The sequence below is a fragment of the Quercus robur genome, chromosome 2 (assembly GCF_932294415.1).
Source record: "Quercus robur chromosome 2, dhQueRobu3.1, whole genome shotgun sequence".
NCBI classification, from domain to species: Eukaryota; Viridiplantae; Streptophyta; class Magnoliopsida; order Fagales; family Fagaceae; genus Quercus; species Quercus robur.
The window spans coordinates 60,701,622-60,729,135 of NC_065535.1; the positions used below are offsets into that span (position 1 = coordinate 60,701,622).

General features: G+C 34.2%; 3 protein-coding genes and 1 pseudogene across 3 annotated transcripts; 1 reads left to right on the forward strand and 3 right to left on the reverse strand.

Moving 5' to 3' along the window:
• Positions 1-1,087: 1,087 nt before the first annotated feature.
• Positions 1,088-2,629, reverse strand: LOC126706921 (glutathione S-transferase U19-like; annotated as a pseudogene).
• Positions 2,630-7,013: 4,384 nt separating this feature from the next.
• LOC126714331 (protein ALTERED XYLOGLUCAN 9) lies at positions 7,014-8,865 on the forward strand. The gene has a single exon (XM_050414430.1). The coding sequence runs from the start codon at positions 7,481-7,483 to the stop codon at positions 8,564-8,566; it is 1,086 nt and encodes a 361-aa protein (XP_050270387.1). The 5' UTR covers positions 7,014-7,480; the 3' UTR covers positions 8,567-8,865.
• A 6,028-nt stretch (positions 8,866-14,893) lies between these two features.
• LOC126714332 (expansin-A13) lies at positions 14,894-18,729 on the reverse strand. The gene is made up of 2 exons (XM_050414431.1): positions 18,011-18,729; positions 14,894-15,453 (listed from the first exon to the last, which is right to left on the reverse strand). The coding sequence occupies exons 1-2, from the start codon at positions 18,520-18,522 to the stop codon at positions 15,147-15,149; spliced, it is 819 nt and encodes a 272-aa protein (XP_050270388.1). The 5' UTR covers positions 18,523-18,729; the 3' UTR covers positions 14,894-15,146.
• Positions 18,730-21,765: 3,036 nt separating this feature from the next.
• On the reverse strand, positions 21,766-25,329 carry LOC126714333 (protein REVEILLE 1-like). Its single transcript, XM_050414432.1, has 6 exons — positions 24,821-25,329; positions 23,943-24,077; positions 23,754-23,865; positions 23,598-23,659; positions 23,018-23,428; positions 21,766-22,909 (listed from the first exon to the last, which is right to left on the reverse strand). Exons 1-6 carry the CDS (start codon positions 24,830-24,832, stop codon positions 22,148-22,150), a joined length of 1,494 nt encoding a protein of 497 aa, XP_050270389.1. The 5' UTR covers positions 24,833-25,329; the 3' UTR covers positions 21,766-22,147.
• Positions 25,330-27,514: the final 2,185 nt, after the last annotated feature.

The following is a 27,514-nucleotide window of genomic DNA, read 5'->3' on the forward strand; positions in this document are numbered from 1 at the left end:
CTTTACACATTTAATGAAATTTCAATCATTTTGGATGTCAAAAAAAAAATAAATAAATAAAAGAAAGAAAGAAGAAGAAGCTATTATCATTAATCTCTCAAAACCTTGGCATTCTGAGCATCGTTTTGAGTGACCAACCATAACACTCGAAGGATTTGATGTTTAATTTACTGCTTTTAATTTTAAATTTTAATTTGTTAATTTTGAAATCATAGGGTTATTTCGTCCAATAGGCCTACAGGTGTCAATTCATCCATACAATTTTTTTTTTTTTTTTTTTGGGATTGGGGGTGGGGGGAGGGTGGGGCCAGGGGAGTGTCATTTTGTGAAACCCATTATAATTTATATGCCTATTAATTTGATGTATGTATTAAATAATCTGTCTTATATTAAAAAATATATATATATATATATATATATTTTCTTTATTTATTTTTAAAAAAAAAATCAATGTGAATTTTTATAAATAAAAATTGACCAATTTGATAAATTGAACCCACTTACAGGTTTCTTAGCCAGTGCAATAATTCAAGAAGCCGGCCATTTCAATTTGATTGAAATAATAATTCATTTTAGGGATGAATCAAATAAAAGTTTATACTAGTCCATGGTTCACTCAGTTGATCAGGTCATTCAGTGTGGTTTTAAAAGTTTATGAAAACATCCTAGAGAAAAGAAAGCACCTAGCCCAGTTTATTTAGCTAACTTATTTGTTGTCAATTTATTTACTCAAAGGTGAGACAAAAAGTAATTTGAAACAAATAACTCAAAAAAAAAACCCTTATTTAATTAAAGCAAATAAGTTCAACCAAATGCATAGTTATGACCTTGTTGCATTTCGCCACAACGCTCCATTGAGACAAGCAAAGTCATTGAAAGACCAATTACATTACAAGTTTTATTTTCCTTGTACTAGTTTCTTAGAAAGAGCAATAGAAAATCAAAGAAAATGATAATTTTCCCTTATTTGTAATCCTCATGAGGATCTAAGACCTCTAAAAGGACAAAAGCAACAAGTTCCAAATGAGATAAGGAGCCAGAAAATTGATAAAGCACCAGCCAGTGCAATAGTCATGGACTGCTTTCACTATTCAATGCCATGCATCTTCCTTAGTGTGATGACAAACTCATAGATCTTCTCTGGGTCTGGAAGAACTTTGGCTACAGTCTCTCTCTGCATGCACCTCTTCATCTAGGCTGAGAATTTGGGACAGTGATCCTCAACCCTAAACCCTCCAAATTTTTCATAAGCCACAAACCAACTGGTTAGACCAATTGCTATGATGTCAACGAAGCCAAAGGCATCACCACCATAGAAACTTTTGTCTCCTAATTAAGGCTCCCTCTAGCGCTGCTTCAATATCTCTATGAAATCTTTCTTGGCTACCTCTTTTGCCTCTCCTTCGCTTGTCCATATTTCTCTGCCAGCTTCAAATACCTTTCCAACATAGATATAACCATTATGAACTCACACATGCATACACATATAAAAATGATGGCCAAATGCAATGGCAGAATGAGGATTTTACTTTAAGATTTAGGAAGCCAATGGAGAACTAATAAACAATAATGATAAATATTAATTTAAGAAAAACAATAGAGATATAGTTAACTAATATTTTTATCAACATACTGTTGCTTACTATATAAAATGTAAAGAAAAGTAAATTCACGTTCTTAAACTATTAAAAGTTACAAGAAGGAAGTAAAGAAAGAAGCATTGTATATATAAAAAGGAGCCAATGCAATAACATCACAAATAAACACATTAAAAAAAAAAAAAAGGGTTCCTTCTATGAGATTTAATTGGTATAGTTCAATTCAATTGTCCTCAGAGAAAGATAACACTTTTTATACATATGGTTGAATTTAATTGAATAACCTAATATACATCAATTAAAGAACTGTTTATAAATTTTGTCACATAAAAAAATGCAGGCAATTCTGAAAAAATAAAAGAATTCTTCCAAATAAAAAAATAAATAATAAAAGAAGGAAATATATGGACTGGGTTAAATTTAATTAAAAAAATTATGCAAACAGTCCTGAAACAATAAAAGGAGGAAATATATGGTATTATTGAATTTAATTGAACAACCCAATATACCTTGAATTGTACATAAATTTTTTCAAATAAAAAAAATGCAGACACAGTTAACAAAAGAAGATTAAAAAAAGAAACAATAAAAGAATGAATTATATGGACTGATGTAAGTTATTTATTTGTCGAGTAATTATTGTAACACACATGCATATTTCTTTGAACTTGGTGTGTAACGAGATTTAATATTAATTTGTCCAAATAGTGAAAGCCCAACCTTTTTGTGGATAAAGTCAGCCCAGAACCGGGCTTGAGCTCGTTCATATGGGCAAGGTGGGAGTAGTGGTGTGGAGCTGGACCAGACCTCATCGATGTAGCCCACTACAATTGTCGACTCAGATATAGGCTTTCCATTGTGCAGCAAAACTGGCACCTTCTGGTGAATTGGGCTTGATTTCAGCAACAACTCACTTTTGCCCCCAAATAAATTCTCCTCTCTACGTTCATGTTGTACACCTTTCTCCTCCAGTGCAATCATGGCTCTCATGCAAAATGGACTAGCCCAGACACAACCTCTCCTTTTGACATCTTTACTGTGATCTTCTTCTTTTAATCTTCCTCTCCTTCCTGCTTCCTCTTTGTTTTATGCTTAACCAAATGAGCTTGAAGTTTATATTTATAGGAGAAAGGAAGTCATTGTGGGGATGAGAGTTTCAATATAAATGTCTACAAATCCTATGGGGGTCTTCTTGTTTGACCTTCAAGACAATAATATTGTTGGTATCATATGTGAATTAGGTAGTAGCAGATAGTGTGCTTGAAATTTTTGGAATATGCGAACAAAACGAGATGAATAATTTGTCTTTGAGTATAGAGTCTATAGGCATTTTTCTTGAGACAGCCGGCTCAATCTAGGGAGTAAAATAAACTGGTGGTGGAATCTAGAATTTTGATTGCGAGTAAAATAAAAATAATAATATTAAAGCATAATTCAGAAAATGTTAAATAATACAATTAAATATACTTAAATAATTATAAATAAAAATTAATTATCATATGAATATATTATAACTGTAATTGTGATGGTAAAAAAAAAAAAAAACTATTCTTAACTAAGGATTCACCAGGGAAATTTGAACAAGATTTGGATGAAAGAAAATGTTTGGATTTCAACTTTTAGTAAAATTAGCTTGGTGCCCCCTTATATGCACTAGCATATTTGAAAGTAATTAAAATTAGATACATATCAAATGTTCTTACCTAGGCTAAATATTTGTCGGCTCTAGAAAAAATCTTGTAAGGGTATGTATGACTTGTTAGGACATACACATGTGATTCTCCCTTTGAGAGTACGCCTTAGCTAAATGGACCGAAGACAGAGGGTTGGGAGTCACTACCTGGTTTAGGTCCAAGAACCAAATTGGGTCTCTTGAGCCCCTTACAAGTGTCTGCACACCAAATATTGGATTCAAAGATGACATAATAACAACAAAAAGGAAAACATATTAAAACCCAAATCAAGGACAAAATTAGCCTCTGCCCTTTTCGGGCAAAATAAATAGCATTCTACCTCCTTTCCCAAACTAATTAGGGAAATGCTTTTTTTTTTTTAAATCGACTTTCTTAAAATCGAGTTAATTTTTTTTTTTTTTTCCTGAAACCCTATAGTGGCTGTTTAAGGAGCCTATAGTGACGTTTTAATGACCTGCGTTTTGTAACTCGATTTCCATGAAGTCGAGTTACATGCAATTTTTTTACCTATAACTCGATTTCATGGAGTTTGAGTTAAAAAACGTCACTATAGGTCCTTAAAAACGTCACTATAAGACTTAACTCGATTTTGAAAAAGTCAATTTTCAAAAAAATGGTATTTCCCTAATTAGTTTGGGAGAGGGGGTAGAATACTATTTATTTTGCCCGAAAAGGGCAAAAGCCAATTTTGTCCCCCAAATCAAACAAATTGTACTAAAAAGGAAAATTAACAATTAAATCAAACACATAATTTCTCAAGAAAGATTTCGTAAAAGAAATTCTTAGGTATTCCCAGAGCAAGGAAAATGGTGCTCCCTTCTCTCACATTTATGACGGGGTCCACCATAAATGTGAGAAGAGGGAGTACCATTTCACTATACTCTAGGATTACCTAAGAATTTTCCTTACAGCACCAAATTGATTTTGAATTTTATTAATAAAGTAATGTAGTGACATCTTATAATAAAAAAAAGAAAGAAAAAGGAATAGCTAGTTCTTGAACTTCCCATAAGTACACAAACTATAGAGATAAAAGGAAAGTCCAAAATACATAAAAAGATTGATTAATGTTAGAATGTGTGTCCCAGCAAAAAAAATGTTAGAATGTGTGATCCTAAAACAGCTAAACTATTAGCAAATTTATTAGTTTCACGGTTTATGTGCTGGATAGAGTTCCGCCAAGCTCTATTGAAGATTCTCCATAATTAATAGATTTTTTTTTTTTTTTTTTTTCAAGATTGAAACTCTTTTTGGGTATAGGATATCTATGTGAGGAAAATATCGAGATTTGAATATTTAAGCTAAAGAGAATCAAGTTGTTTCCATAAGTGGAAGGTTGCCTTCACCAAGACATGCAAACTTTGCTCCGTTTCATGGACAATATCCACCTTAACCCTAAAAGGATGCCACAACAACCAAATACCACTGAAAAACCACGAGGTCCAACCTTACGAGAGCGGCCGAAACCCAAAGCAAAAATAACTTCATCAGCATTGAAGCCAGAGATTTTGGGCACTAGGATAACAAAATTTTAGGATTATGCATACAAATCAACTCACAAGTATGTGGAAGAAAATCATCCATCAAAGATAATTGACATCAATGAAGAACATCTGGCACGCACTGGTGGCTCCACATGCAAGCTAGGGTGGTCACAAGACCACCCTGATTTGCACCTGACTTAAAAAAAAAATGTATATACACTTGCTAAAAAAATATTATATGTTAAACTAACTTATTGTGACTACCCTAATAAAAATGTTGAATACCCTGCCTTCAGAATTACAAAAATTTGGGTTCAACAAAAATAAGAGTAATATTACATTCACAATATTTTTACAATAATTTCACAACAAATTCAATGTAGTAAGCTGTTACTAATTCTAATTTGACCCAAATACCGATATTATTTTTTTACCCACCAATAACAGTTTTTTTTTTTTTTTTTTTTGGCATAAGATATGATTTATTATAAAAATATTGTGAATGTAGCATTACTCCAAAAATTAATTTCCCCCCCCCCTTCCCCCCAAAGCATAATTCTTAATCCCTTTTATAAATTAAAAAAAAATATTAAATAACAACAATAAATATTAGCCCAAATAACAACAAACATAAACCAAATAAAAATAAGACAAGACCAAACAACAACAAGTGAACAAATTGTTTAACAAAAAGCCTATTATAAAAAAAAATAAAAAAAAAAATCGCTAATCATTTAAATTTGTAGATCATTCAACCTATTCAATAAAAAAAATCTTTAATTTCATTTTTCCTTAAAAAATGGTACTAAAAAAAATATTGTGGTTGTGAGCTCTCTTTGATGTTGACGATAGTTATACTCTTTTTGGCTTTACAATCGCAACAATTTTTCTCTTCTTAGTGACTTGACTTACAATTGTAGCAAATATTCAAGTTATCGCTTTATTAGATTTTGTATAATTTAAATTTTTTAGTGACCATCCTAAAAAAATTTCTAGAGCCGCTGCTGACACGATGGTTGTAGATGAAATGGACTCTCCTTCGACATGGAGCCATTAACCATATTGAGCGTTAATAGATGTATTCAAAGCTGATAAACTCAAACGTAGTTACAATCATTATCCCCACGACCAATGCACCCACAATAATAACAAAATAATGGCAATCTCTTGTATTTCAATCTCACCCATGCTAATGATAAATCTTTGATACATACTCAACACACTAGCGTTAATGGCTTTGTCAGATCTAATAAGACTTGAACGTGTAGGCATTTGCCTTACCCAATACTATCCTTTTGTATATCAACCTTGATTAGCGTCCCTAAGGCCATGTTTGGTACGTGTATTTAAACAACAGTTTTCAATTTTTTTGAAAATACGTGTGGTTGAAAAAGTGTGTGGAAATACATGTAATGTTGTTTAAAAACTAAAAACATGTGTTTAAATTTGCGTACCAAATGGGGCCTAAGTTTCTCACTCAGCTCCAACAACATATAATAGATAACGATAAGAACAAAGTTTCATAATAAGAATAAAGTTTCTCTCCAAACTAATTTGGCCAGAAACCTTTCAAAATTCTCTTATATTTTTATATTGAGTATGAATTTTGAAAATTTAATCATTGAATTACATGTTTTTATTATATCTTTCGTACTTACAAAAAAAAATTCAAGAAGATCAAAGATCAATTGCTATGTCATCAAACAAATGTTAAAATTTCTAGTGTTTATGATCTAAAATTGTGCATAAAATATAAATTTATTAGTCGAATAATAAATAACATCTGATTTGAATGAAATTTTATATAAATGTTAAGAACATAAGGAACATGAAATTCAACGGTTAGATTTATAAAATTCACACCCAAAAAAGAGTTATATGAGAAGTTTGAAAAGTTTTTCTCTAAATTAGTTTGAAGAGAAAACTTTGTTCATATCATAACACACAAATCTAGAGAGGGGAAGTATTAAAAAAGATCAAGGTTAGTGAATTTTTACTATCAAAATAAATCAGAACATGATACTTGAGTTCAAATCTTATTTACACTAAATCTTATCATAATCCCAAAAAAAAAAAAAAATGTTGAATAAAATGAACCGTGAGCCATGTAAATTACTAAAACAAAAAATACTACGTCCATAATATTTTCATTGATTTTAATCTGAATTTACCGGAACTAGTAAGTAACAGTTCCCATTTAGGATTTGCCGTGAAAACCTGCAAAAATCTTCGCTTTCCCTTGCCAAAAACAGCGATAGCAAAGGAAGGAAGTAGAGTAGCCAGGTGGCATTGGGGTGAGAAGGGGTTTTTTTTTAGCGCACGTTAGAAAGGCATGGTTTATGATTGACTAACGTGGGCCGCCAACCTAGAAGACTGGAATCATCTTCTTCAAATATCCGGTTCTGTAGAAACAAAAGAATGTTTGAATCTTCATCTTCACATTCATAATTAAAAACCAACAATGCATCACCGCATACACACGCACACACACACAGGCCGTTGCCTGCCGTTGTTGTTACATTCCTATCATCAGCAAAAATAACTGCCTTAGTTTTGAAGCCATAACCAAAAAAAAAAAAAAAAAAAAAAAAAAAACCCTCTCACCTTCACCCACTATTTTTCTTTCTCTATCAAAACACCAACTTCTTCCTTTAACCTTTGTTTCGAAGAAAAGAGATATTTTTAATTTTTGAATGATTGAATAATGATAACACTAGGAGCGATCCAATTGGGAGTGATGGCGGCGTGCGTGGTGTTGTTGGTGCCCATGGGAATGGCGGGGTGGCATCTCAGCCGCAACAAGATGCTTTTCTTCAGTGGGGCCCTCTTCATCACCCTCGCCGTTGGGGTCCACCTCACCCCTTACTTCCCTTCCATCTCCGACTTCGCCTCTTCCTTCGTCGTCTTCGACTTCCACCGCCACTCCTGCCTCTCCCTCCTCCACGAAGTCGTCTGGGAGGACCCCATCAACTCTTCTTCTTCTTCTGCTTCTTCTGATGGGCCTTGGCGGTGGTCCTCCTCGAGAAACGTTGTGTCTTGTGACTTCCGGCGACTCTCTCCGCCGGACACCTCCGATTTGCTCAACGGCTCGTGGGTCGTCGTCGCCGGCGACTCCCAAGCTCGATACGTCGCTCTCGGATTGCTTCAGTTGGTCCTGGGCCAAGATTCTGACCGCATCCCATCTGTCAAATCCGATTTGTTCAAACGCCACTCCGATTACCAAATCGTTCTTGACCCGATTGGGTTCAAATTGGATTTCATTTGGGCTCCTTACGTTTCCAATTTGACCCATTTGCTTCACGGTTTCCAGCGTAATCGGACTTACCCTGATGTTTTGGTCATGGGTTCTGGCCTGTGGCACATGCTTCACTTCACCAATGCGTCGGATTACACTCTTCATTTACACCCGTTGAGGAATTCTGTGGTTTCCTTGTTGCCCATTTCGCCCGAGTTAGGCAATGAAGGACCGGTAACTGGGTCGGTGTCGGTTAGATCGCCCCATTTGTTCTGGATTGGGATGCCAACATTGATAAACTCGTTGCTGAATACGGAGGAGAAGAGGGAGAAGATGACTGATGCAATGCGGGTTGCTTACGAAGAAGCTTTGCGCCGAAGCAAGGTGTTGAGGCAATCCGGTGGCCCGCTTTTGTTGCTGGATATGGAGTCTTTGACATGGAATTGTGGGGTCAAATGTACAGAGGATGGGATGCATTATGATGGGGCTGTTTATGAAGCTGCAGTTCATATCATGCTTAATGCATTGCTCATTGAATCTGATCAGACACTTTGATTCAAAGTACATACATGAACATGATTGTGATCATCATCAACACGTGCAAAGATTTTCGTCTTGAGCGAGGAGGTTGAATTCTTGCCTCTAATCTTGCTTCTTTGATTTATTTTTTTGTCTTCTGATTAACTTAGGAGCAGAGTTTGATTCTTTTTTCGCCATAGGAAACACATATTGAGATTCATTGTTTCTTGTTCTTTTTCAATATTGGATACTCATAGCACTTGTATTCTATATAGTCAGCGAATTGGGTACTCTCACTTGCAATTTTGATTTGAATTGAATTCAAATGTCTTGTATGAATGGTATATACATAATTTTTGGGTATAGAGATCATGTTTTCTCACATGTGAGGCCCTGTAGATAGTGTTTGGAATTTGGATGGATTTTCTGATTAAGCAGCACACTATTGATTCAGTGCGTACAAATGTATGGGCTTTCACCATTCTGCTTATGTTTAATATTTTTCTATTATGTTTTCTTCTCAAGAGAATCGATCCTGTATCTAGAATTATGTGTGAAGCAAGTTATTGCTTGATGTTTCCAAGGTTGCCTTTTTGTGCTCTCTAGGTTTGCTTTAACAGGATGTTGAAAGCATACGAACATCTTTGGCTGCATATTCTTGTAATAATAGGCTTATCATTCATAGGTGACTTGTGAACTGTATCGGCATTTTTCATTATTATGGATGTCACTTTTAAGTTTACTGGCATTTCAGCTATTTTAATTTCTCATAGAAAGTACAATTTGTTGGAGCTCTGGAAAGAATTAGTTTGCACAACTTCATTCATTAACCAACTTTCCAGATTGGTTGATACCAAAATTATGGTTTATGACTCACAGTGTTGGTTTTAGTTTGATCCTTTTTGGAAGTCTATTGGGTTTTGAGTTGAACTTCTTTTCTCTTTGGGTGTAACGTGTGAAGCTGAACAGATCTTTTTTCTTTTCCCCTCCTTTCTCTTGGTGGTCTTATTGAAACCAATTTCCATGCCAATAATGTAACAAGAAACTGAAATAATATTAGTGTACTTCACTTTTCATTTCTTTTTCATTCTTTCTTTACTTATTTTTTGCAGGGAAGATATGCATGTAATTTGTGGTTGGTAGGTTGGATTATCCAACTATTGTCGTTTATTTATGTTTAATTTTATGGATTTGACATAATATATTCAAAAAAGAAAAAGAAAAAGAATTAAAGATAGTGAAATATTGAAGTATTTTCAGGATTTTTTTTTTTTTTTTTTTTCTCCAGTGCTTGACCGGTCTGCATTTGAGGATTAGGGAAAAGAGGAAAAAGGGTTGGGGAGACTTTTGGGGACTTGAACTTAAATTTCGTGTGGTTGATAGGTCATTTTGATTAAGCAAGCTTGTATTAGTTTATTTTGTGCTTGATGTATTATTGCTAAATAGTGTACTGACTGGCATGTTGCTTGATTTGCACATATCATGTTTTGATCTTTAATTTTTTATAAGTAATAAAAAATTTCATTATAGAAAGCACGTAAAGGGGTGCAACCCTCATACACAGGATGTATACGGGAGTGGACCTTAAAAGATTAGCAAAGAAAAGATCTAAAACCTCAAAAAAGTTTGAGGATGAAAGGTGAACCACAGTTTCATCCATTCATATAGCATCCTGAAACACAAAATCAAGAATTTCAATCTATCTGTGGACAACTCGCTTCTTTCAAAATTAAGTGCATTCCTTTCCCTCCAAATGCACCACATCAAACACATATCATGTGTTAATCTACTATGCATATAGTTATCTTCATTTCAATTGTGAGTCCAATTCAAAATTTCAAACCTGACTAGTCTGCATTTCAGGATATGGGAAAAGAGAGAAAAGGGTGGGCGAGACTTTGGGGGAGAGTTGAAGTTAATTTTGTGTGATTGATAGGTCAATTTAGTTCACCAAGATTTCATTTAGGTTATTTTGTATTTGTTGTGTTTTTGCTTAATATGTACTGAATCTGGTATAGGTAGGTAGTTTATGACTTGACTTCTGCCTTTGAGCTAGGTCTTGATGTGGCTAAGGTTAGAAATTAAGGGTTACGGGAATTAGGTTAATGGACTAACAAAATTGTATTATATTGCTTAACCTTGCTTATATATACATGGCAAGGTAACTCCCTATTGAACAGCCTTTTGATTACATATAATTGGCCAATTCAAAACTAACTAACCAAGCCCATGTCATAAACAACCTTTGTTACAAAAGGAAGCAATACTAAACTGTTACAAAAGGTGCTTATCTGATCACAAAGATGATCATGCGTGTGAAGATTCACTGTATCAGTCTTCACATGTTGCCTGATGTGCACACATTATGTTTTAATTTATTACGCTGTTATATGCATTTCAATCATGAGTCCCACTCAAGGAACTTGGGAAAAGAGAGAAATGGGGTGGGGGAGACTTTGAGGGACGTGAAGTTAATTTTCTGTAATTGATAGATTGGTCATTTTGAATCTTTGATTAACCTATTTTTCATTTGATTTCTTTTGTATGCTGTTATTTTGCTAAGTAATGTACTGAATCTAGCATGGTTAGGTTAACCCAGTTTATGGCTTTACTGTTGCCTTTGAGCTAGGCCTTGGGATGTTGCCTGATGTGTTTTAATCTATTATGCAGTTATATTCATTTCAAAACTGTTTCTTCTTCTGTTCTGTTGCTAACTTTAAAATCAAATAACTCTGTTGACTGAAGACAGGAAAAATGGTTTTCCGCAGAGAATTGGAGGCATTAAGTCCTCTTTGTCATATGAACTTTGATGAAGAGGATCCAATGTTATATTGTTTTTGCTGATGACATTATAAAAATATAAAAATAAAAATTTCTTTTTGTTGATAACATAATTTTAGTTGAAGAAATAACAATAAGGACAGTTTTGACTTTTGAGTAGTAACTCTGGAGAGGATGAAGCATGAACTACGGTCAATCCATCTGCAGTTATCCTTTTAAACTTTTTTTTTTATAAAATATCTTAGTATAAGCTAATGAAAATATGACAACAGTATCTACAGCTATCATAACATTATAATCAGGAAGAGTTAAGAAGTTTGTTTCTGTTGCTCAATAAGAAGTTCATGATTTACACTTCTTTTTCTGGCTAATTAGCAAAGAGATGAGTGGATGAAGCTTGTTTCTGCATCCTTTTTCTTTTCTTTTGTTTTTTAACTCCATATCATGATTTATTGTTTTTGTATGTTTTTATCTATGCTCTCTTCATGTAGGAGTAGGTGTTTTCTTTTTAGATCTAAATACTCTTTAGAATTACTTGATAAATTCAAGATGAAGTCCCTTGGTATATATGCTTTTTGCAGACAATATAGTGTTTTTGGATGAAACTTCCCCAAGTTGGAAATCTTGAGGGAGGATTTAGAATCTAAATGTTTTAGGTTAAGCAAGTCTAAAATAGAGTACTTGGAGTGTAAGTTTAGTAAAAGGAGATTTAAAGATGGAGTGGTAAAACTTGTTGGGCAAGAAATACTTTCGAGTGAATGCCAATGTTTTTAAGCTTGGACTGGACCAGTCTGACCAGGTTATAATGAAATGGCTTGATTGACAGTTCTCAAAAGATAAGCATCTAAAAGATCTAAAAACTCAAAGACATGTTTTATTTAGTTTGCAATTATATGCATTTCTATCATGAGTCCAATTCGAACCTGAATAGTCTGCATTTCAGGATATGGGAAAAGAGAGGAAAGGGTGGGTGAGACTCTTGAGGGACTTGAAGTTAATTTTGTGTGGTTGATAGGTCAATTTGATTAACCAAGTTTGCATTTGGCATATTTTTTGAATGTTGTATTTGGCAAGATAGTTTACTGAATCTAGTGTAGGTAGGTGAATCTCGTTTTTTACAATTGTTACCTTTGAGCTAGGTCTTGGAATGTTGCCTGATGTGCACATATCGTGTTTTAATCTCTTATGCAGTCTAATGCATTTCAATCTTGAGTCCAACTCAAGGCTAACTAGTTTGCATTTGTGAGCTTGGGAAAAGAGAGAAAAAGGGTTTTTTTTTTTTTGGGGGGGGGGGGGGGGGGGGTTGTGTAGGTAGGTGAACCTAGTTTATGACTTCCATTGTCTTTGAGCTAGGTCTTGGCATGTTGCCTGATGTGCACATAGCATGTTTTAATCTACAACGCAGTTTGGTGCATTTCACTTATGAGTCCAACTCAAACCTGACTAGTTTGCATTTGTCGATTTGGTAAAAGGGAGAAAAGGCTGGGGAGACTTAATGTTCTTTGGTTGATAGGTCATTTTGATTAACCAGTTTTTCATTTTGTATTTGTTGTGTTTTTGCTAAGTAATGTACTGAACCTGGCATGGTTACTTATTTTTTGGTAGAATCTGGCTTAGGTGAACCCAATTTATGACCTCTACTTTTGCCTTTGAGCTGGGCATTGGGATGTTGCCCGATGTGTTTTAATCTATTAGAGCACTCATAATAAAGATGCTAAAATAACTCAAAAGTTATTTTAGCATCTCAACCACACAAAAAAGCCCTACAACAAAGTTGCTATAGCTAAAATTGTTGGCTATAATTTACCTTCATGCTACAATGAGCTGTTATCAATAACAACTCACTATAGCATGAAGGTAAACATAAAAATCACTTTTTTATTCCCAACGTCTCTTTTATCTCACTCTTAACTCTCTTATGTCTTCTCTCTCCTCTTTCACTTCTCTGTTCTCTCTTCTCTCTCTCCCGTGCCTTGTGATTGTTCTTGGTGGTTTCGTGGTTGTGCTCTAGTGGTTCATGGGTCTAATTTGGTGGGTGAGGTCATAAGGCACGGTGGTAATGTGGGTCTGATTTGGTGGGTCTCGGTGACTTAGTTGTTTTGTCTTGGTGGCTTTGATTTGGTGGGTCTCGTCGACGAAGGGTTCGGAGATGAGGTGGAGCACGGCAAGGCTATAGTTGGGAGTGTCAACGTCTTTGGAGAGTGAGGACCCGACGAGGCGGCGGGGCTCAAGATGGCGAGGCTCAAGGCAGCGGGGCTCAAGGTTCCATTCCATAATCAAGCTTGATTTTCAGATTTGAGGTTTGAGTGTTTTTCGGTTTTGACATTTGGGTTTTTGGTATTTTGTAGAGAATATTTTTGATGAGTATTGATAATCGAATGTGATATTAGGATTTTTGATGGGTCATGGGTCACTGTGGGTTGTGGGTTACGGTGAGTGTGTGGCTGAGATTTGGTGGTGTTTGTATCGATGGTGTTTTCTACGTTTCTAAGTTGTTGTGTATGTATTGGTGGTGTTTTTATCGGTTTTGTTTTCTGAGTTGCTGGATTTCTTGGCGGCAGTTGGTTGCTGGGTTTTGTCTTAGTGGGTCTCGGAGGTTTTTTTTTTTTTTAATGAGATGAATGTCAAAATAAAGCCTTTGATGTTGGGTGTGAGTTGTTAAAATAAATAAAGTTGGTTTTTAAGTTCCTAAAAGCTATATTTTATAGCTTCCTTACTGTGAATGCTCTTATTTACATTTTAATTGATTATGACACCATCATAATTCGATCGGTTAATCTTTGATCTTTGGTCGAATATGAAGAAATTGGTTCTTTTTATAAACGATTTGGGTCTTAAAAATATAAAATATTGGTGAGTACTTCAGATATATTGAATGGATAATTTATTGTAAAAAGATCAAAGAGAAAGTGATTATAAGGTAAAAGTGTGATTCTAAGGTAAAGGCAAAGTAGAAAATGTCATTTCCTTTTCCGTGATTGCTCTAGTTTTTACATTAGAACAAAATATTTTGGAACCATGTATTAAGATGTATCACTTCAAGATTATCAATAATTTTATACTTTGTATATATATTCTTACACAAAATAGCTACATCAAACACTTCATTGAATAGTTTTATACGATATCAAATTATCACTTCAAAAACTAAATAATTCAATCTTTAGCATTCTCATTATTCTCATTACATAAGGAGGTTTATAATATGTCACCATATAACAAGGAGACCATTAATTTAGTATGAATAATAGCTTAGCCTAATAAGACCAAATCTCAAATTAAAAAATAAAATAAGAAAAAAAGCTGTTGTTTTTTTTGTAGGTTTTGTGCTTTTGGGTTATTTTAGGATTGAGGTTTTTTGTTTTTTTTTTTTTATAGAGTTTCAATCTTCTATAAGTTTTCGTTGTTGACAGAGATTGAACTTTAGATTTTTTATTTAATTATCGGAAACTTTACTAGTTGAGCTAACTAGAACCCACATTTTTTTAGGATTGAGCTGTTCCATCTTGATCTTGTATTTTTGTTAGATAATCGACTGACAGAAACTAGGTTGTTAATTACCAATCATCAACAAAAATAAGATTTTCACGAGGAAGATTTGTTTGACTAATTTCTTTTCTTTTACATTTCAACAATTATGCTTTCCCATACATCTTTGTAGCACATCATTTTGCAACCGAATGACTATCACTCTCTTAAAAATATAAGCCCCATACCCTACAACCTTATCCACCCTATTAATGAAAACTAAAAAAGAACAGAAAAAAAGGGGGAAAAAAGTAAAGGACAGGAAATTCTCCCCTTTTATATAACTACATTCTTTCCCCCACTGATACTACACAAATTGCTTACCTTCAAATGTTTGCCCAAAATTCCAATTCTTGGGAGCAACATTATAAGATGTGACAGTCACGCCATCACTCCCGGTGACCTCAAATGAGAGAGGTTGATTCTTTAAATCGGAATTTAAATGCCAGTTTTGGCCCCAATTACGACCCATTGGAAGCCAACCAGTTCTAGAACCCTTGATCTTCACGGCAACTATATCTCCCGCACCAGCAACATTGGTGATCAGCACTGAAATGAAGATATTTGAACCATCGATTGTAAATCGAATTCCTCCTTCCTTTCTGCACTTTATCCTGTCAAAACCAACAAAAATTAAGGCAAAGATAGACATTCTTCTCATTACAGCAATACTCAGTCTCTTTGCAAGCTCAGCTTTTCATTCTATTATATTGTCATTAGAAGAGGGGACAGGGCTGATGACTGATGGACATGTGCCTACGAGAACTAAATTGGTCCAAATTTATACCTCTCTCACTCACAGATAGCCAACAAAATCATTAAGTAATATTGAAAGAGAAAAAGGAGAACAAATTATCAGAAACATTTATTTAGCCATTAACAATATTACTTGAAACTATTTGAGCATTCCAATTGTGAAGCCTAGAAAGATCTCTGGCATTAATATATTTTTGGAGCCATTTATGAGATAATTCAACAAGTGTTAAACTTTTCAGATCTGCAACACATGTCCCGTTTCTCGTTGAGCTCTAATTAGGTGAAATTTCCTTCAAAATAAGGTTCAAAGAAAAATTATTTTTAGGGAAAATTATACTTGAAACCCTGTAGTTTAACGGGTGTAACAAATTAATCCCGAGATTTTAAAAAGTAAGGAGTTAAACCCTATTTTCAAAAGTAACAAATTAAATCCTAAGATCTGAATAAGCAACAAATTAAACCTCAATCCTTTTTAAAAGAATATAATTTGGGATTTAAGACAGGTTGATAGTTTTATATGTTACTTTTTTAGGCATCAAGGTTTAGCTTGTTGCTTTTGAAATCATAGAGAAGAATTCACACCTCAATCTAAACTCAAATACAATTTTATGAAATTTACTAATAATCAATCTATCAATTACAATGTATGTACTCCTATATTTATAACCTAGTAATTGGTTATGTGTGATAACATCATCCACAACTAACTCACATTTATCACATGCCAAAAATACAGTTATAACATATTAATCACATGTTAAATTTAATAAAGCACATGGCTTCTATTTCTAGCAACTTCCTAAAATCTAGAATGTGCATGTGCATGTGCTTCTAACAAAATTTTCCTCCAATTTTCAAATATTACAACAAACTTGACACATTTAGATTTGGCTACAATAATCACATGTAAAATTTAGTCATGTCATGCTATTCCACATATCCCACATAGCACATTTAGATTTAGCTAGAATAATCACATGTAAAATTCAGTCATGTCATGTTATTCCACATATCCCACATGGCACATGCTACAGTGTCACCCTCTATCCCATCTCATTATTGCCATGTTACTCTCTAGAATCTAGATATGTATGTATTAGACTCTTGCATCATGTAAGGCTAATTTGTAGCTTTGAAACTATAAGATTTAGGGTGCGTTTGGATACCGCTCAATAAAAAAAATCGTTTTCCGGTTACTGTTCACTTTTAAAATTACTGTTCACATGCCTATTTGCACTGTTCATGGGACAGTGCAATAGGCGCTGGTTTATAAAAAAAAAAAAAAAACGCCTGAAACGCGGACGTCCAAAATGTGAACGCGCAAACCAAACAAACACTTAATGTGTTACTTTTTTAAACCTTAGGATTTATATGTTACTTAGATAATACTTTATAGTACTTAATTTGTTAAACCTCTAAAATCTAAATGATTGGGTTTAAACTTTAACGTTCAATTTTCCTTAATCTTGAAGTAAATGATAGCTGGTCATTCATTCCATTGATCAAGAGAGCATATGGATGCTTTGGATACCATTATTTCTGTTGCAAAAGTAAATGAAATGAAGTGGGAACTTATCAGTAAAAAGTGATAGGTATAATAAAAAAAATGACAACATTACCAAAATATATATTGTTTTACAAGTAAAAAAAAAAAAAAAATTATAATTACTATTGGATTTATCCTTGTTTAACATTTTTGATTTATAGGCTTTGCTCAATAGAGGGTTGCCTCACTTCTTGAACTATTTGATATTCATCAAAACCAAAAGATGCTTTTCAAGTTCCAAAAATATGTGAATGTGCCAAAGCAAAATGCATGGCAATTATAAACAGTGTAGGGCCCTATCTAGGAGATTCGACTACTCTCTAGACGGAAAATTTCATAGTAATACACCTATCATCTACCGACATATTCTATACTTGTACACAGTTACGCTAAGCCAAAATTGAAAATTGACAATTCCAGGTGTTGGGGACATATCAAGTGGATTTTTAAACACTTAATCGGAAGAACATCACTTTCTTCAATTTGTTTTAATTAATGATATATTAAAAGGCAATGATTTTACGTCACTCAACACATGGACTGCACATGAATAAGAGCTAGGGACAAAAAAAACAAAGAAAATGGGGCACACCACACCAATGAGTTTCTATTTTAATGTGAAAGTTTCAATTAATTAAATTTAGGTAAGACCTAGAGAATATGTAATGTAATGTAATAATGTATCTCATCTTGCCTGTATGAATCTCACTATGTACACTCAAACAAAATTGGACTCAAATTAAAAGGAAAGTTGGTACTTTTTAGGCCCATGTGTAATTTTAGTCACGTGAACTTTGTAACGAGTTACATTACCTTTGTAACGAGTCATGTGACATGTTTAAATAATACACATAGATAATCTTATGTACCTGCGATACTGGATGGGCATGTTGGCGGCCTTCCAGATTGCGATCTTCTCGAAGGCCTCAATGGGGAGAACAAAGTGCTTATTAGGAGGGTTGCAGTGGCCGCCGCCGTCGGCCGGGAACCCGTAATTGGGTGCACAGAAGTTAGTAGCCGTGAGTATGATCGAGGTCCCCGGAAGGCACCACCGCAGGTCATCCACGCACCGCAGCTCGAAGCACGCGCCGCAGATCTGCCCGTGCTCGAACAGCACCTCGCTCAGCCCCACAGTCGCCATTCCGTACCCACCTTTCACCAGGTCACCGTACCCGCACGCTCCTCCCACCGCGTCACGCGGGTCCGCCGCCGCGTAGTAGGTGGCTCGTGCGGATCGCCACTCCTGCGGCGGGGCTGTGGAGTAGCTGGGTGGCGACGAAGAGTAAGAGTAGTGGGAGGTGGCTCTCCTTGGTAGTGATGACAGTAGTGTGAACAGGAGAGTGAGAATATGGATCAGCTTCAGCTTCAGAGGTAATGGCATTTTCTTTTTTTTTTCCTTCGTTTTTGAAATTGAAATGGAGAGAAAGAGAGAGTTGTTGAGTGTGAAATGTGACTTGAGTGTGTGAGTGAGAGAGAAAAAGATGAGCAAGCAAAAGAAAAGAAAAAGTGACGGTAGAGAAAACTGGGAAAGGGTTCTCTCTAAATAATTATATTCTATGCTGAACTAATTATGTTTCACTACTGCAGAGTGCTTTTCTTCTTTTGTTTGGTTTCTCTCTTTTTACCTCCACTAGCATTGATGAAGTGTGTTAACTTTTCCCACTTTTTCTGTCTTTGTCGCTCTTGTGAAGTTACAATATAGCCAGCTATAAAGATCTACTTTATATCTTTTTTTTTTCGGTTAATCTGATTAGATTAGGATAATAGACACTATGCATATCATTATTATTTGAGCTTTAAGGAATCAGGTATTCATAAATAACTTAGGTTTTGATCAATAAATAACTCATTCATTAAATGTGTTGAACCCAAGTAAAAAAGAATTGATCATAAACAAGCTTGTGAACATTAGGACTTGATACAAACAAAGCTAAGCTTAAGCAGGTAATAGATTGGTAATAATCTTGATATGAGCATGACAAATAAATTTATATCTTTCTAAGACTTTAATTAATTATAGGAGTTGAGACACACTCGTTCAAACCAAATAAGCTAGATAATAAACTTGATAATGTAATTGTGTTGAATCTCAAGCTCAAAATCTTAATATTGAGCTTGATATTGAGTTTGAACTTGACTTAACTAATGAATCAAGTCAAGCTCAAACTTTTAGACTTTTTGATAAGTTCAAGTTTGAACATTATTTGTAAGTTGGTGCCAAACTCAAGCCTAGTTTAAATATTTTACTTTTGTTGTCGAGCTGAGCTTAAGCATTCATTACTTAACAAAACTTGGCTAGTTTACAATCTTGATTCTCACCTGATTTTGCATTTTTTTTAAATGGAATCCAAGTTATATATAGAGAGTTTTATAATACACCCATCATCTTACCCTTTATTTTGCAATATATCTCATTAAAATAATACAAAATAACTATTTTATATACCCACAACAACAGAGCTAGAAAACCCGCAATCCTACAATCAGTTGAGCTTTTATTACTACACTGTCGTCGCTCCATCATCTTTATTTGACCTGACCCCAATAGAAAAAACCTTGAACCCTCAATCTGCACTGCAATCCACCGAATCTGCACCAACTCTACGTTAGATCTACACTAACAACCCAAATCCAATCTTCAAGTGTAAAGAACTTTTGTTGCCGATTAGTATATGTAAGAGAGAGAGAGAGAGAGAGAGAGTTTCTATTTTATTTAATCTAGATGAGAGAGAGAGAATTGAATAAAAAATTGAAGAAAAAAAGATTTAGATGAGCTACATTTAGTATAAATTTTTGCAAAATACATAACTGGATCTAGGTGTATTTTTGTGTCCTTTTTTTACAATGTTATCTATTTTAGAGAATAATGCATTTTAAAGAACCGGATGGGGATGCTCTTACATTTCTAGACTCTAGAATGAAGAAAGTCCATTTCTTAATTATGATTTTATTTAAATAATGTGATGTTGGATATAATTTTTTATTTATAATATTTAATCTAAGCCATAAAATTTATTCATTTTCGAATGAAAGATGATCCTTTTGTTGTGAGCTTAGGTTATATTCTATATTTAGCAGTGATAAGATTTATTTTGAAATATGGTAGTTGTTTCATTCTAAAACTTAGTAAAGTGTGGTTTGGTAGAGATTTTTTTTTTTTTTTTTTAATGGTGTTTAACTTTATTTTGTTTAAAAATAAATAAATTTGGTGAAAGTATGTTGTATCTTGTAAGATACTTAAAAAAAATGAAGGAAAAGGAAAAATCATGTCAAACCAATAATCGATGAAGAAAATTCGGAAACTCAGAGAAACAAATGCATCAATATTCCCTTCCTTTGTTTCAACACTTTATTGTGAGCAGTGAGCACTCTTTTAGTTTTAGTCGTGGTAGCCCTAATAAGCAATAACTCTCTATGAACTCCCTCATTAGTCATGGCAACTAGATCAAATTTTTGCCCAAACAATCTCAGGCTCTAGATCAACTTCCTCGACACTCTAACTATTATAGCCCAGCCCGAATTCAAACAAGACCAAACACTACCCAATCACCCAAGCCGAATTCGGTTGAAGCCCAACCCAGCTTAGCTCAATTCTAAACCTAAGTCAAATAAGCACAAACCCAATCTAACTTTGTAATAATTACCAGAGTATGACACAGAATATAGAAAAATGTTTAATACTATTAAAACAATAGAAAATGCTATATGGTGGGAAAGGATTCATGAATATCTTGGATGAATGGGTTTACACCCAAAAAACAAAATCTTAGCATGTCAACAATATCATTTTGTAGCTAATCTGGTCAATACAAACAGTGGGGGCCGGATTTGTTGAAATTACAACTTGTCAAGGAGACTATAGCAACTGTTAAGAATATTCCAATTCCAAAAGGTTTAAAGATATGACACAACTGTGGTTAGATTAGAAACATGGAATTTTACTATGAGAGTTAGTTTACTGGAATAATCAGTTTTAGTGGTCCAACCAAGAAAACAACAGCCTTTGGAGAGATTTTAGAATAGAGGAATTCATGAAAGGCTAAAAAATTATGTTGTAGAAACAGCTAGACCCACTAGTCTAGCCATGTAATTCATCACTGAGCTAATTTCTTCACACAAATACTTCCGAGAATAATATCCCAATAGATCTATCTTCATCCTCCAAAACCTTTCACAATTGCTTTTGTACCTTCTCTACATAGCTTGTTAAATTATCAATTCTCCTAAAAGTTTAAACTATTATGATACGGTAAATTTAATCATTTAACTACATATTTCTAATATAACTTGTTCCAACCCCACCGTTAGGCCCAGTTTAGATAAAGGGTGAGTAAGTAGATAAAAAATGTTTTGAGTTTTGAACCTAGCTGCCAATGGCCAAACCAAATAATAGATCCAAGACTCCAGAAATATACATCATGGTCTCTGCAATTTTCTCTCATTTGTAAGCTCTAACACTTCTTTCATATTTTAGAAACACATAAAAGAATCTTGTTACCACACCATTTCGTCTCACAAAGCAATGACTTTTCTTTTGCAAAACAGCACACCTTTATGGTTAAAACCCTCTGGATAAAACGAGCTCAAAAGACTGCAGACGCTGATGTATTAACAATTAAATAAATAAGCAAAAACTATTCTTTTTTAACATATCAAGCGACCCAAGTGGTTCACAGTACAGAGAAGGAAAAGATTAGAAGGTATACACAAGCTAATGTTGAGTACAAAAAGGGTAACGCAAAAGAAATATTTGTGCATACAAGAACAGATGGGCTTACGGATTTGAACAGTTGGGAGGTAAAAACAGAACAACTAGATAAGAATTTGCAAAGCTGCAGAAATGGCTGCTGCTTAAACCCGATTTTATTTCTCATCCTTGGTCATCCAGCAGCTGAAACCGCTATAATCCAACACTAAAACTGTAACCAGATCAGTCCCTCGGCCTGTTAAAAAGGGTCTATCTTCTAACAAAGGAAGCTGCTCTAGGAAAACTACACTGAGGCACACTATAAGCAAAGCCGGATTTGTTTCTCTTCCCTCTCTTCACCTCTCATTGTTGAGGACTGTGTGTCTCTCTCTGCCACACATCTTTTATATGGGACAAACCCTTTCAAACACTTTGCAGGGCTCCTTCCTAGTTCAGAGAAGGCTGAATTTTCACTTGGTCTTAATTGGAAAACTAGGCCTGCCTCTTGATTCTCCTCTTTAAGGAAAAGTGGATAACTCTGGGTCTCAGCATCTGAACATTTATCACCATTGTTCCCATCAGTTACTGATCCATTGTTTGAACCAGTCCAAGACCCTTCCTTCTGAACTTCTTTACCTTGGACTTCTTCTAGATCAGAGCCCAAATGTGCTTTTGATTGCTCCACCTCATGGAATGGCATGACAGGAAAACGTAAACCTCCATAAAAGGTCCACCATGGTATAGGAGCAGCAGAATTAGCTTCTGCCATATATGAGTTTTCTTTCTGGCATTGCATGAAATAGAGGCCACCCTGTACACCCTGTGTTGAATGACTCCAAGAATATTCTGTATTCCCCTGTATAGATTTCACGGGGACAAAGTTCCATGGTAATGGTTGCACAACTTTTTCCTCGAGGATATCCGCAGGCATTGATTTACCAGCTGCTATGGTGGGAGAAGATGGTCTGTGTGAATCTGTTACTAACACAGTCCTTCCAAAAAGCTTAAGACTCCGGTTTGACGTTTCCTCTGATGCACCTTCTTTAACATAGTTGTTTTCCCTGGGAAACAACTCGAATTTCTGGGAATTGAAGCCAACAATAAAACAACATCAGAATATAATAAAAGGTTTCATTTGACATTTACTGAATTGGACAAATATGTTGTCAAGCAAAGGATCAGCAAGTACCATGGGAAGTTGCTCGTCAGAAACTGAACCAACAGTTGTTAGAGCTGGTGATGGAGATGCACTTTCCTCGGTTGATTGGTTGGGTTCAGATAGTACTAAGCCCCCAGGTTGGACACCAGCTGTAGATGAAGCAGGGGATAAGCTGCCATTTGGTGTATCTGAATCAGTGAAACCCACTGTATCTGAACCAATTGCAGAAAATACTGAGGTTGGAGATTGGTCTTCTTGTTCCCAAACCGATGAATTTGGAGATGCAGACCTCATTGGCTGTTCCAGAGCGGAGACTTCTTTATTAGGTGGAATTACAAGTTTCCTGGGGTAAGGATGCATAGGCTTTCGTTTTGGTCGAGGAGGAGGAATCTCAATTGGCTCTGTGGAGGTTGTGTTGCTACCATTAGAGTCGCGAGTGATCTATTACAAAGACAAAAAAGCAGGGGAATCAGAATGGCACCGAGCAGGAATGCATGAACCCATCTATAAAGGTTGCACACCTTGGGGTCCATAAAAATTTAACTTACTTTAACAAAGGGGACATAGATATTATGGTAGGGAAATGGGTACTGGAATAAGAGCAGTAAACCTTGGAGAAGAATTTTTGAGCATGACTTCTAATCTGAACTGCATTTTTTGTTCCCACGTGTTCTGTTATAGAAACCAAATAATGTAAGAAAATGGATCATAGTCAAGGAATTTGCTTGAGAATATAAGAAATGTAAATTGAAATATTGAATCATACCCTCTATCCGTCGCCAAGCTCGACCATACAGCTTTAAAGCATCAAGAAACTTCTTATGCTCTTCCTCCGACCATCTTTCTCTTTGTTTTGTGATTGTGTATGGTTTCCTAACCTGTTGACACAAAAACAACCGATAAGAAGAAACTCGGAGCAGAAGCAGAGCATGAAGAAGACAGAAAAGGTAAAAACCTTGGGAGCATAATCATTGCCACAAGAAAACTGATCCCTTAGTTGGACACCAGTTACAGAATGCAGGCCAGAACTCAATGATATTCCATTGCTTGCCTGGACCACAGAATGTGAACGAGAACCGACAGTTTGATCCTATAGCCAAAAGAGAAAACAAACCACATCAAAAAAATTTCCAGCTTAGTAACAGAAAATTTGCAAAATTTTGTAGTACCAAGTCATCCACAAATTCTATTAGCAGGATCTAACAACTGAATTCTTAAATTATTTGCTAAACTAACACAACAACAACAAAAAAGCTACTTTTAAACTGTTCAGTCAGCTAAATTAGTTTAGAGTGAATGATATATACCCCCTATAATTCTTTTTCCTTTATTGGCAAAGTAAGTAGGAAACTTTTAACAGGCCTCAACCAAAAGACTATATCACAAAACTCCTCTATGGCTATGAGTAATTTCCCATTGACAAAACCAAATAACATGAAAATAGTGAAAACCCAACAACAATTGTCAAAACAAGAAAGATAATTTGGAAGAAAATTGTTCCAAATAGATGAATGGACAGGAAAGCAGAGAAAAAAAAAAAATCATCCTATTTTTCAGGATTGTACAAAACTGCCATTTAAATGTTATGAAATAAAATAAAATAAAAAAATTAATAAGGTTATATAAGCGTTTGTGTTTAAGGTCAAAGTTAATAGCTGAAGTTATGGTGATGTTTGACTATAATTAATAAACATAAATGATCGGAATTCAAATTAAACTTGGTAATTCAATATCATATCTGGGTTTTTGTACTTTTTTTAGTAATTAATAATTACCAACCAAAAAAACAAATAAATTATTAAAAAAAAAAAAAAAAGCTTTGCTGATTGATACCTGAATAGCCATGAATGCAGAAACTCGGTCAGCAGTGGTATCACTATTACTTACTCCTTTTGCAATTGCATGCAGAGAATCAAAAAAAATTCTTAAATTCCCAGATTCCTTTTTTTTTCCCTTTGCCTTGCCTTAGGGAACCAATTCTTGACAGTAAATGGACCCGACCCGACCCATCTTCATTCGAAAATACATAAACAAACAAAGAAAAATCCAACTTTTACTCTTTTTTGGGGGGTTTCTTGGATCCAAAATCGAGAGAGATCAGATCAACAAACAAAGAAACAATAAAAAAAACCAACTAGTCATGTCATGTAGTCATGTGGCTCCTTAAAGACAGGAACAACAAAAGTGATGACTTTGAAACCAAAACACAGAGAGGAAGAGAAAGGCAGAGCTGAGGAAGAAGAAGAAGAAGAAGAAGGAAGAAGAGGGCAGAGAAAGGCAGAGAGAAAAGTTGGGTTTGGTGTCAGGGAAATGAAAATGAAATCCTAGTTGGAAATGGAAAGTAATATAACTATTTTAAAGTACCATATATCTTATATGGCTTGTGATTGTGAAGTAGCAGAAAAAAAAAAAAAAAAAAGTAGAGAGAGGCGCCACGTCAGAGTTGGGTCTCTCATATTATTTTTTATTTTTTATTTCCTTAAATTTTCCAATAGAAGTTGAATTGAGATGCACAGAACGCTCGAGAATTCGATGGATTCTTGTGGCTCTCGTCGCACAACCCTCCCCGACACGTGGCTTCAGCTTGTCCTGTCTCCCGCTTCTTATTACACTTGTGTGTTTTTTTTTGTTTTTGTTTTTGTTTTTTCAATGGTATACTCGCAGAGTGTGGAAGTAGAGCATTGTACTCGCATTTCATTGAAGGTCCCACATGTCATGTCTTCTTATCTACAACTACGCGATGCCGAGTGTGTATAAATATCACTTATTCTGTTGGAATTTAAAAATTATTATTGAAAGTACGGTAGATAAAGGTAAAAATTAGTTGAAATAGTACAGTAGGATTTATAAATAGTACCAAAAAGTATAGTAGAACCCATAAATATAGCAAAAATAAACTAAATAGTGAAATAATTTTAATTTTTTATTCTTATCCAAACGCACACTTAATTATAACTTCACAATTTTTAAGTTTTTTTCTTTTTTTTTTTTTTAATTCTCACTGCATTAAATAATATTTGTCTAAGTACCAATTAAGTTGAGAAAGGCTTTTATTTTATTTTATTTTTAAAAGATGACATGCTTAGCATTAAAAGCAAAATTTGGCCTATTTTCCCATCTAATGGGATGATATTGGTGTTTGGTACTCCTCCCCCCCCCCCCCCGGGGGCGGGGTTCTTTTTTGTCCCTAACTACTAATTTGGGAGGAGGAAAAAGGATGAAAAAGAATAGATTTGAAAGATATATCTTCAAAGAAATTTTCATCTATGACCTTATTTGGGAGTTTATGTATAAGAGATGATCTTCTATTCTCTTGTTTTTTATTTTAAATAGGAGGGGATACAATAGATAGGAGAGAATACTCATTCATCTAATTTTTCTAAGAAAATTTATTATTTCCTTTAAAATTGGGAAGAATTGAAAGAACTGAAATAAATTTTGATTAAATTTTGACTAAAATCCCCACAATACCCTTTATATTTTTTATGTTCTTGCACCACTTTGATGGCTTCCTATTCCAATTTATTTATGGTATTTTTAATTTTGTAAATAATTTTGCTACCTTTTTTTTTTTGGTTGATAATTTGATAGTTACAACAATGAGGAGGGAAGATGTGAACCCACAACATTTTTGTTGAAAATATTAAGAGTTGCCAATTAAGTTACAAGACTCCTTTATTATTTTCAAGCGATGCAATCTTTTATTTCTTATAAGAAGATGTAACCATGATATGGCCATACAACTCTTTATTTATGGTGATTGTCTTTGGTTTTTTTTTTTTTTTTTTTTTTTTTTTTTTTCAGTATAGCTAACTTGCCTTCAATTTTTCTAAAGTCACTTACAAGTCACATCTCTCTCTCTCCCTTATATTATTTTTAATGAGAAATGCTATGTATACAATATTTTCACAACAAATCTTATGTAGCAGGTTGTTACTTGCTATTACTAGTGGGTAAGAAAGTAATTTCATTGTTGGATTTAAATTAAAAACCTGTAACAACCTGCCAACTAAGATTTGTTGTGAAAATGTTGCGGACGTAGCACTCTTTTATTTTTATACTCATTTTTTTAGTTGAATCTTATTGACTTACATTAAATGAAGGATTTTGTTAATGAATGCTCCAAGGAAAATCATTAAAATGCCATTAATATTTTGTTAAATAATAATTTTATATGTTTTATAAAAAAAAAAAGTTAAATTTTCCAAATATAAAAAGGGTCATGTTAATTTGTTGACATCACTTTTATGAGAAATAAAAAAAGCTATCAAAATATTAATTATTTTTTTTCTTTTCCCATAAAAATTTTCTTTAATTGGATTTTTAATTAGTACCCTGAGAGCACTCGTTAACCTTTCTCATATATAAAAAATACAGATCCACAATAAATTTGTGCATGCCAACAAATAAATTATTAACATGTAGTATATTTTATTTTTCCAAATAAAAATGTATTCCAACTCATAATTTGACCATTTATTAATCTCACTTTGACACGAAACCTCAAATGAATTATACTTGGAGACC

What these genes read in the sequence shown, in the direction of transcription:
- LOC126714331 (XM_050414430.1), top strand. Translation starts at nt 7,481, where the DNA reads ATGATAACACTAGGAGCGATCCAATTGGGAGTGATGGCGGCGTGCGTG.
- LOC126714332 (XM_050414431.1), bottom strand. Translation starts at nt 18,522, where the DNA reads ATGCCATTACCTCTGAAGCTGAAGCTGATCCATATTCTCACTCTCCTG. An exon ending in ATGCCCATCCAGTATCGCAG is followed by an intron (nt 15,454 to 18,010) that starts GTACATAAGATT and finishes TGGTTTTGACAG; the next exon opens with GATAAAGTGCAGAAAGGAAG.
- LOC126714333 (XM_050414432.1), bottom strand. An exon ending in AGCTTGGCGACGGATAGAGG is followed by an intron (nt 23,660 to 23,753) that starts GTATGATTCAAT and finishes TTTCTATAACAG; the next exon opens with AACACGTGGGAACAAAAAAT. An exon ending in CTGACGAGCAACTTCCCATG is followed by an intron (nt 22,910 to 23,017) that starts GTACTTGCTGAT and finishes TTCAATTCCCAG; the next exon opens with AAATTCGAGTTGTTTCCCAG.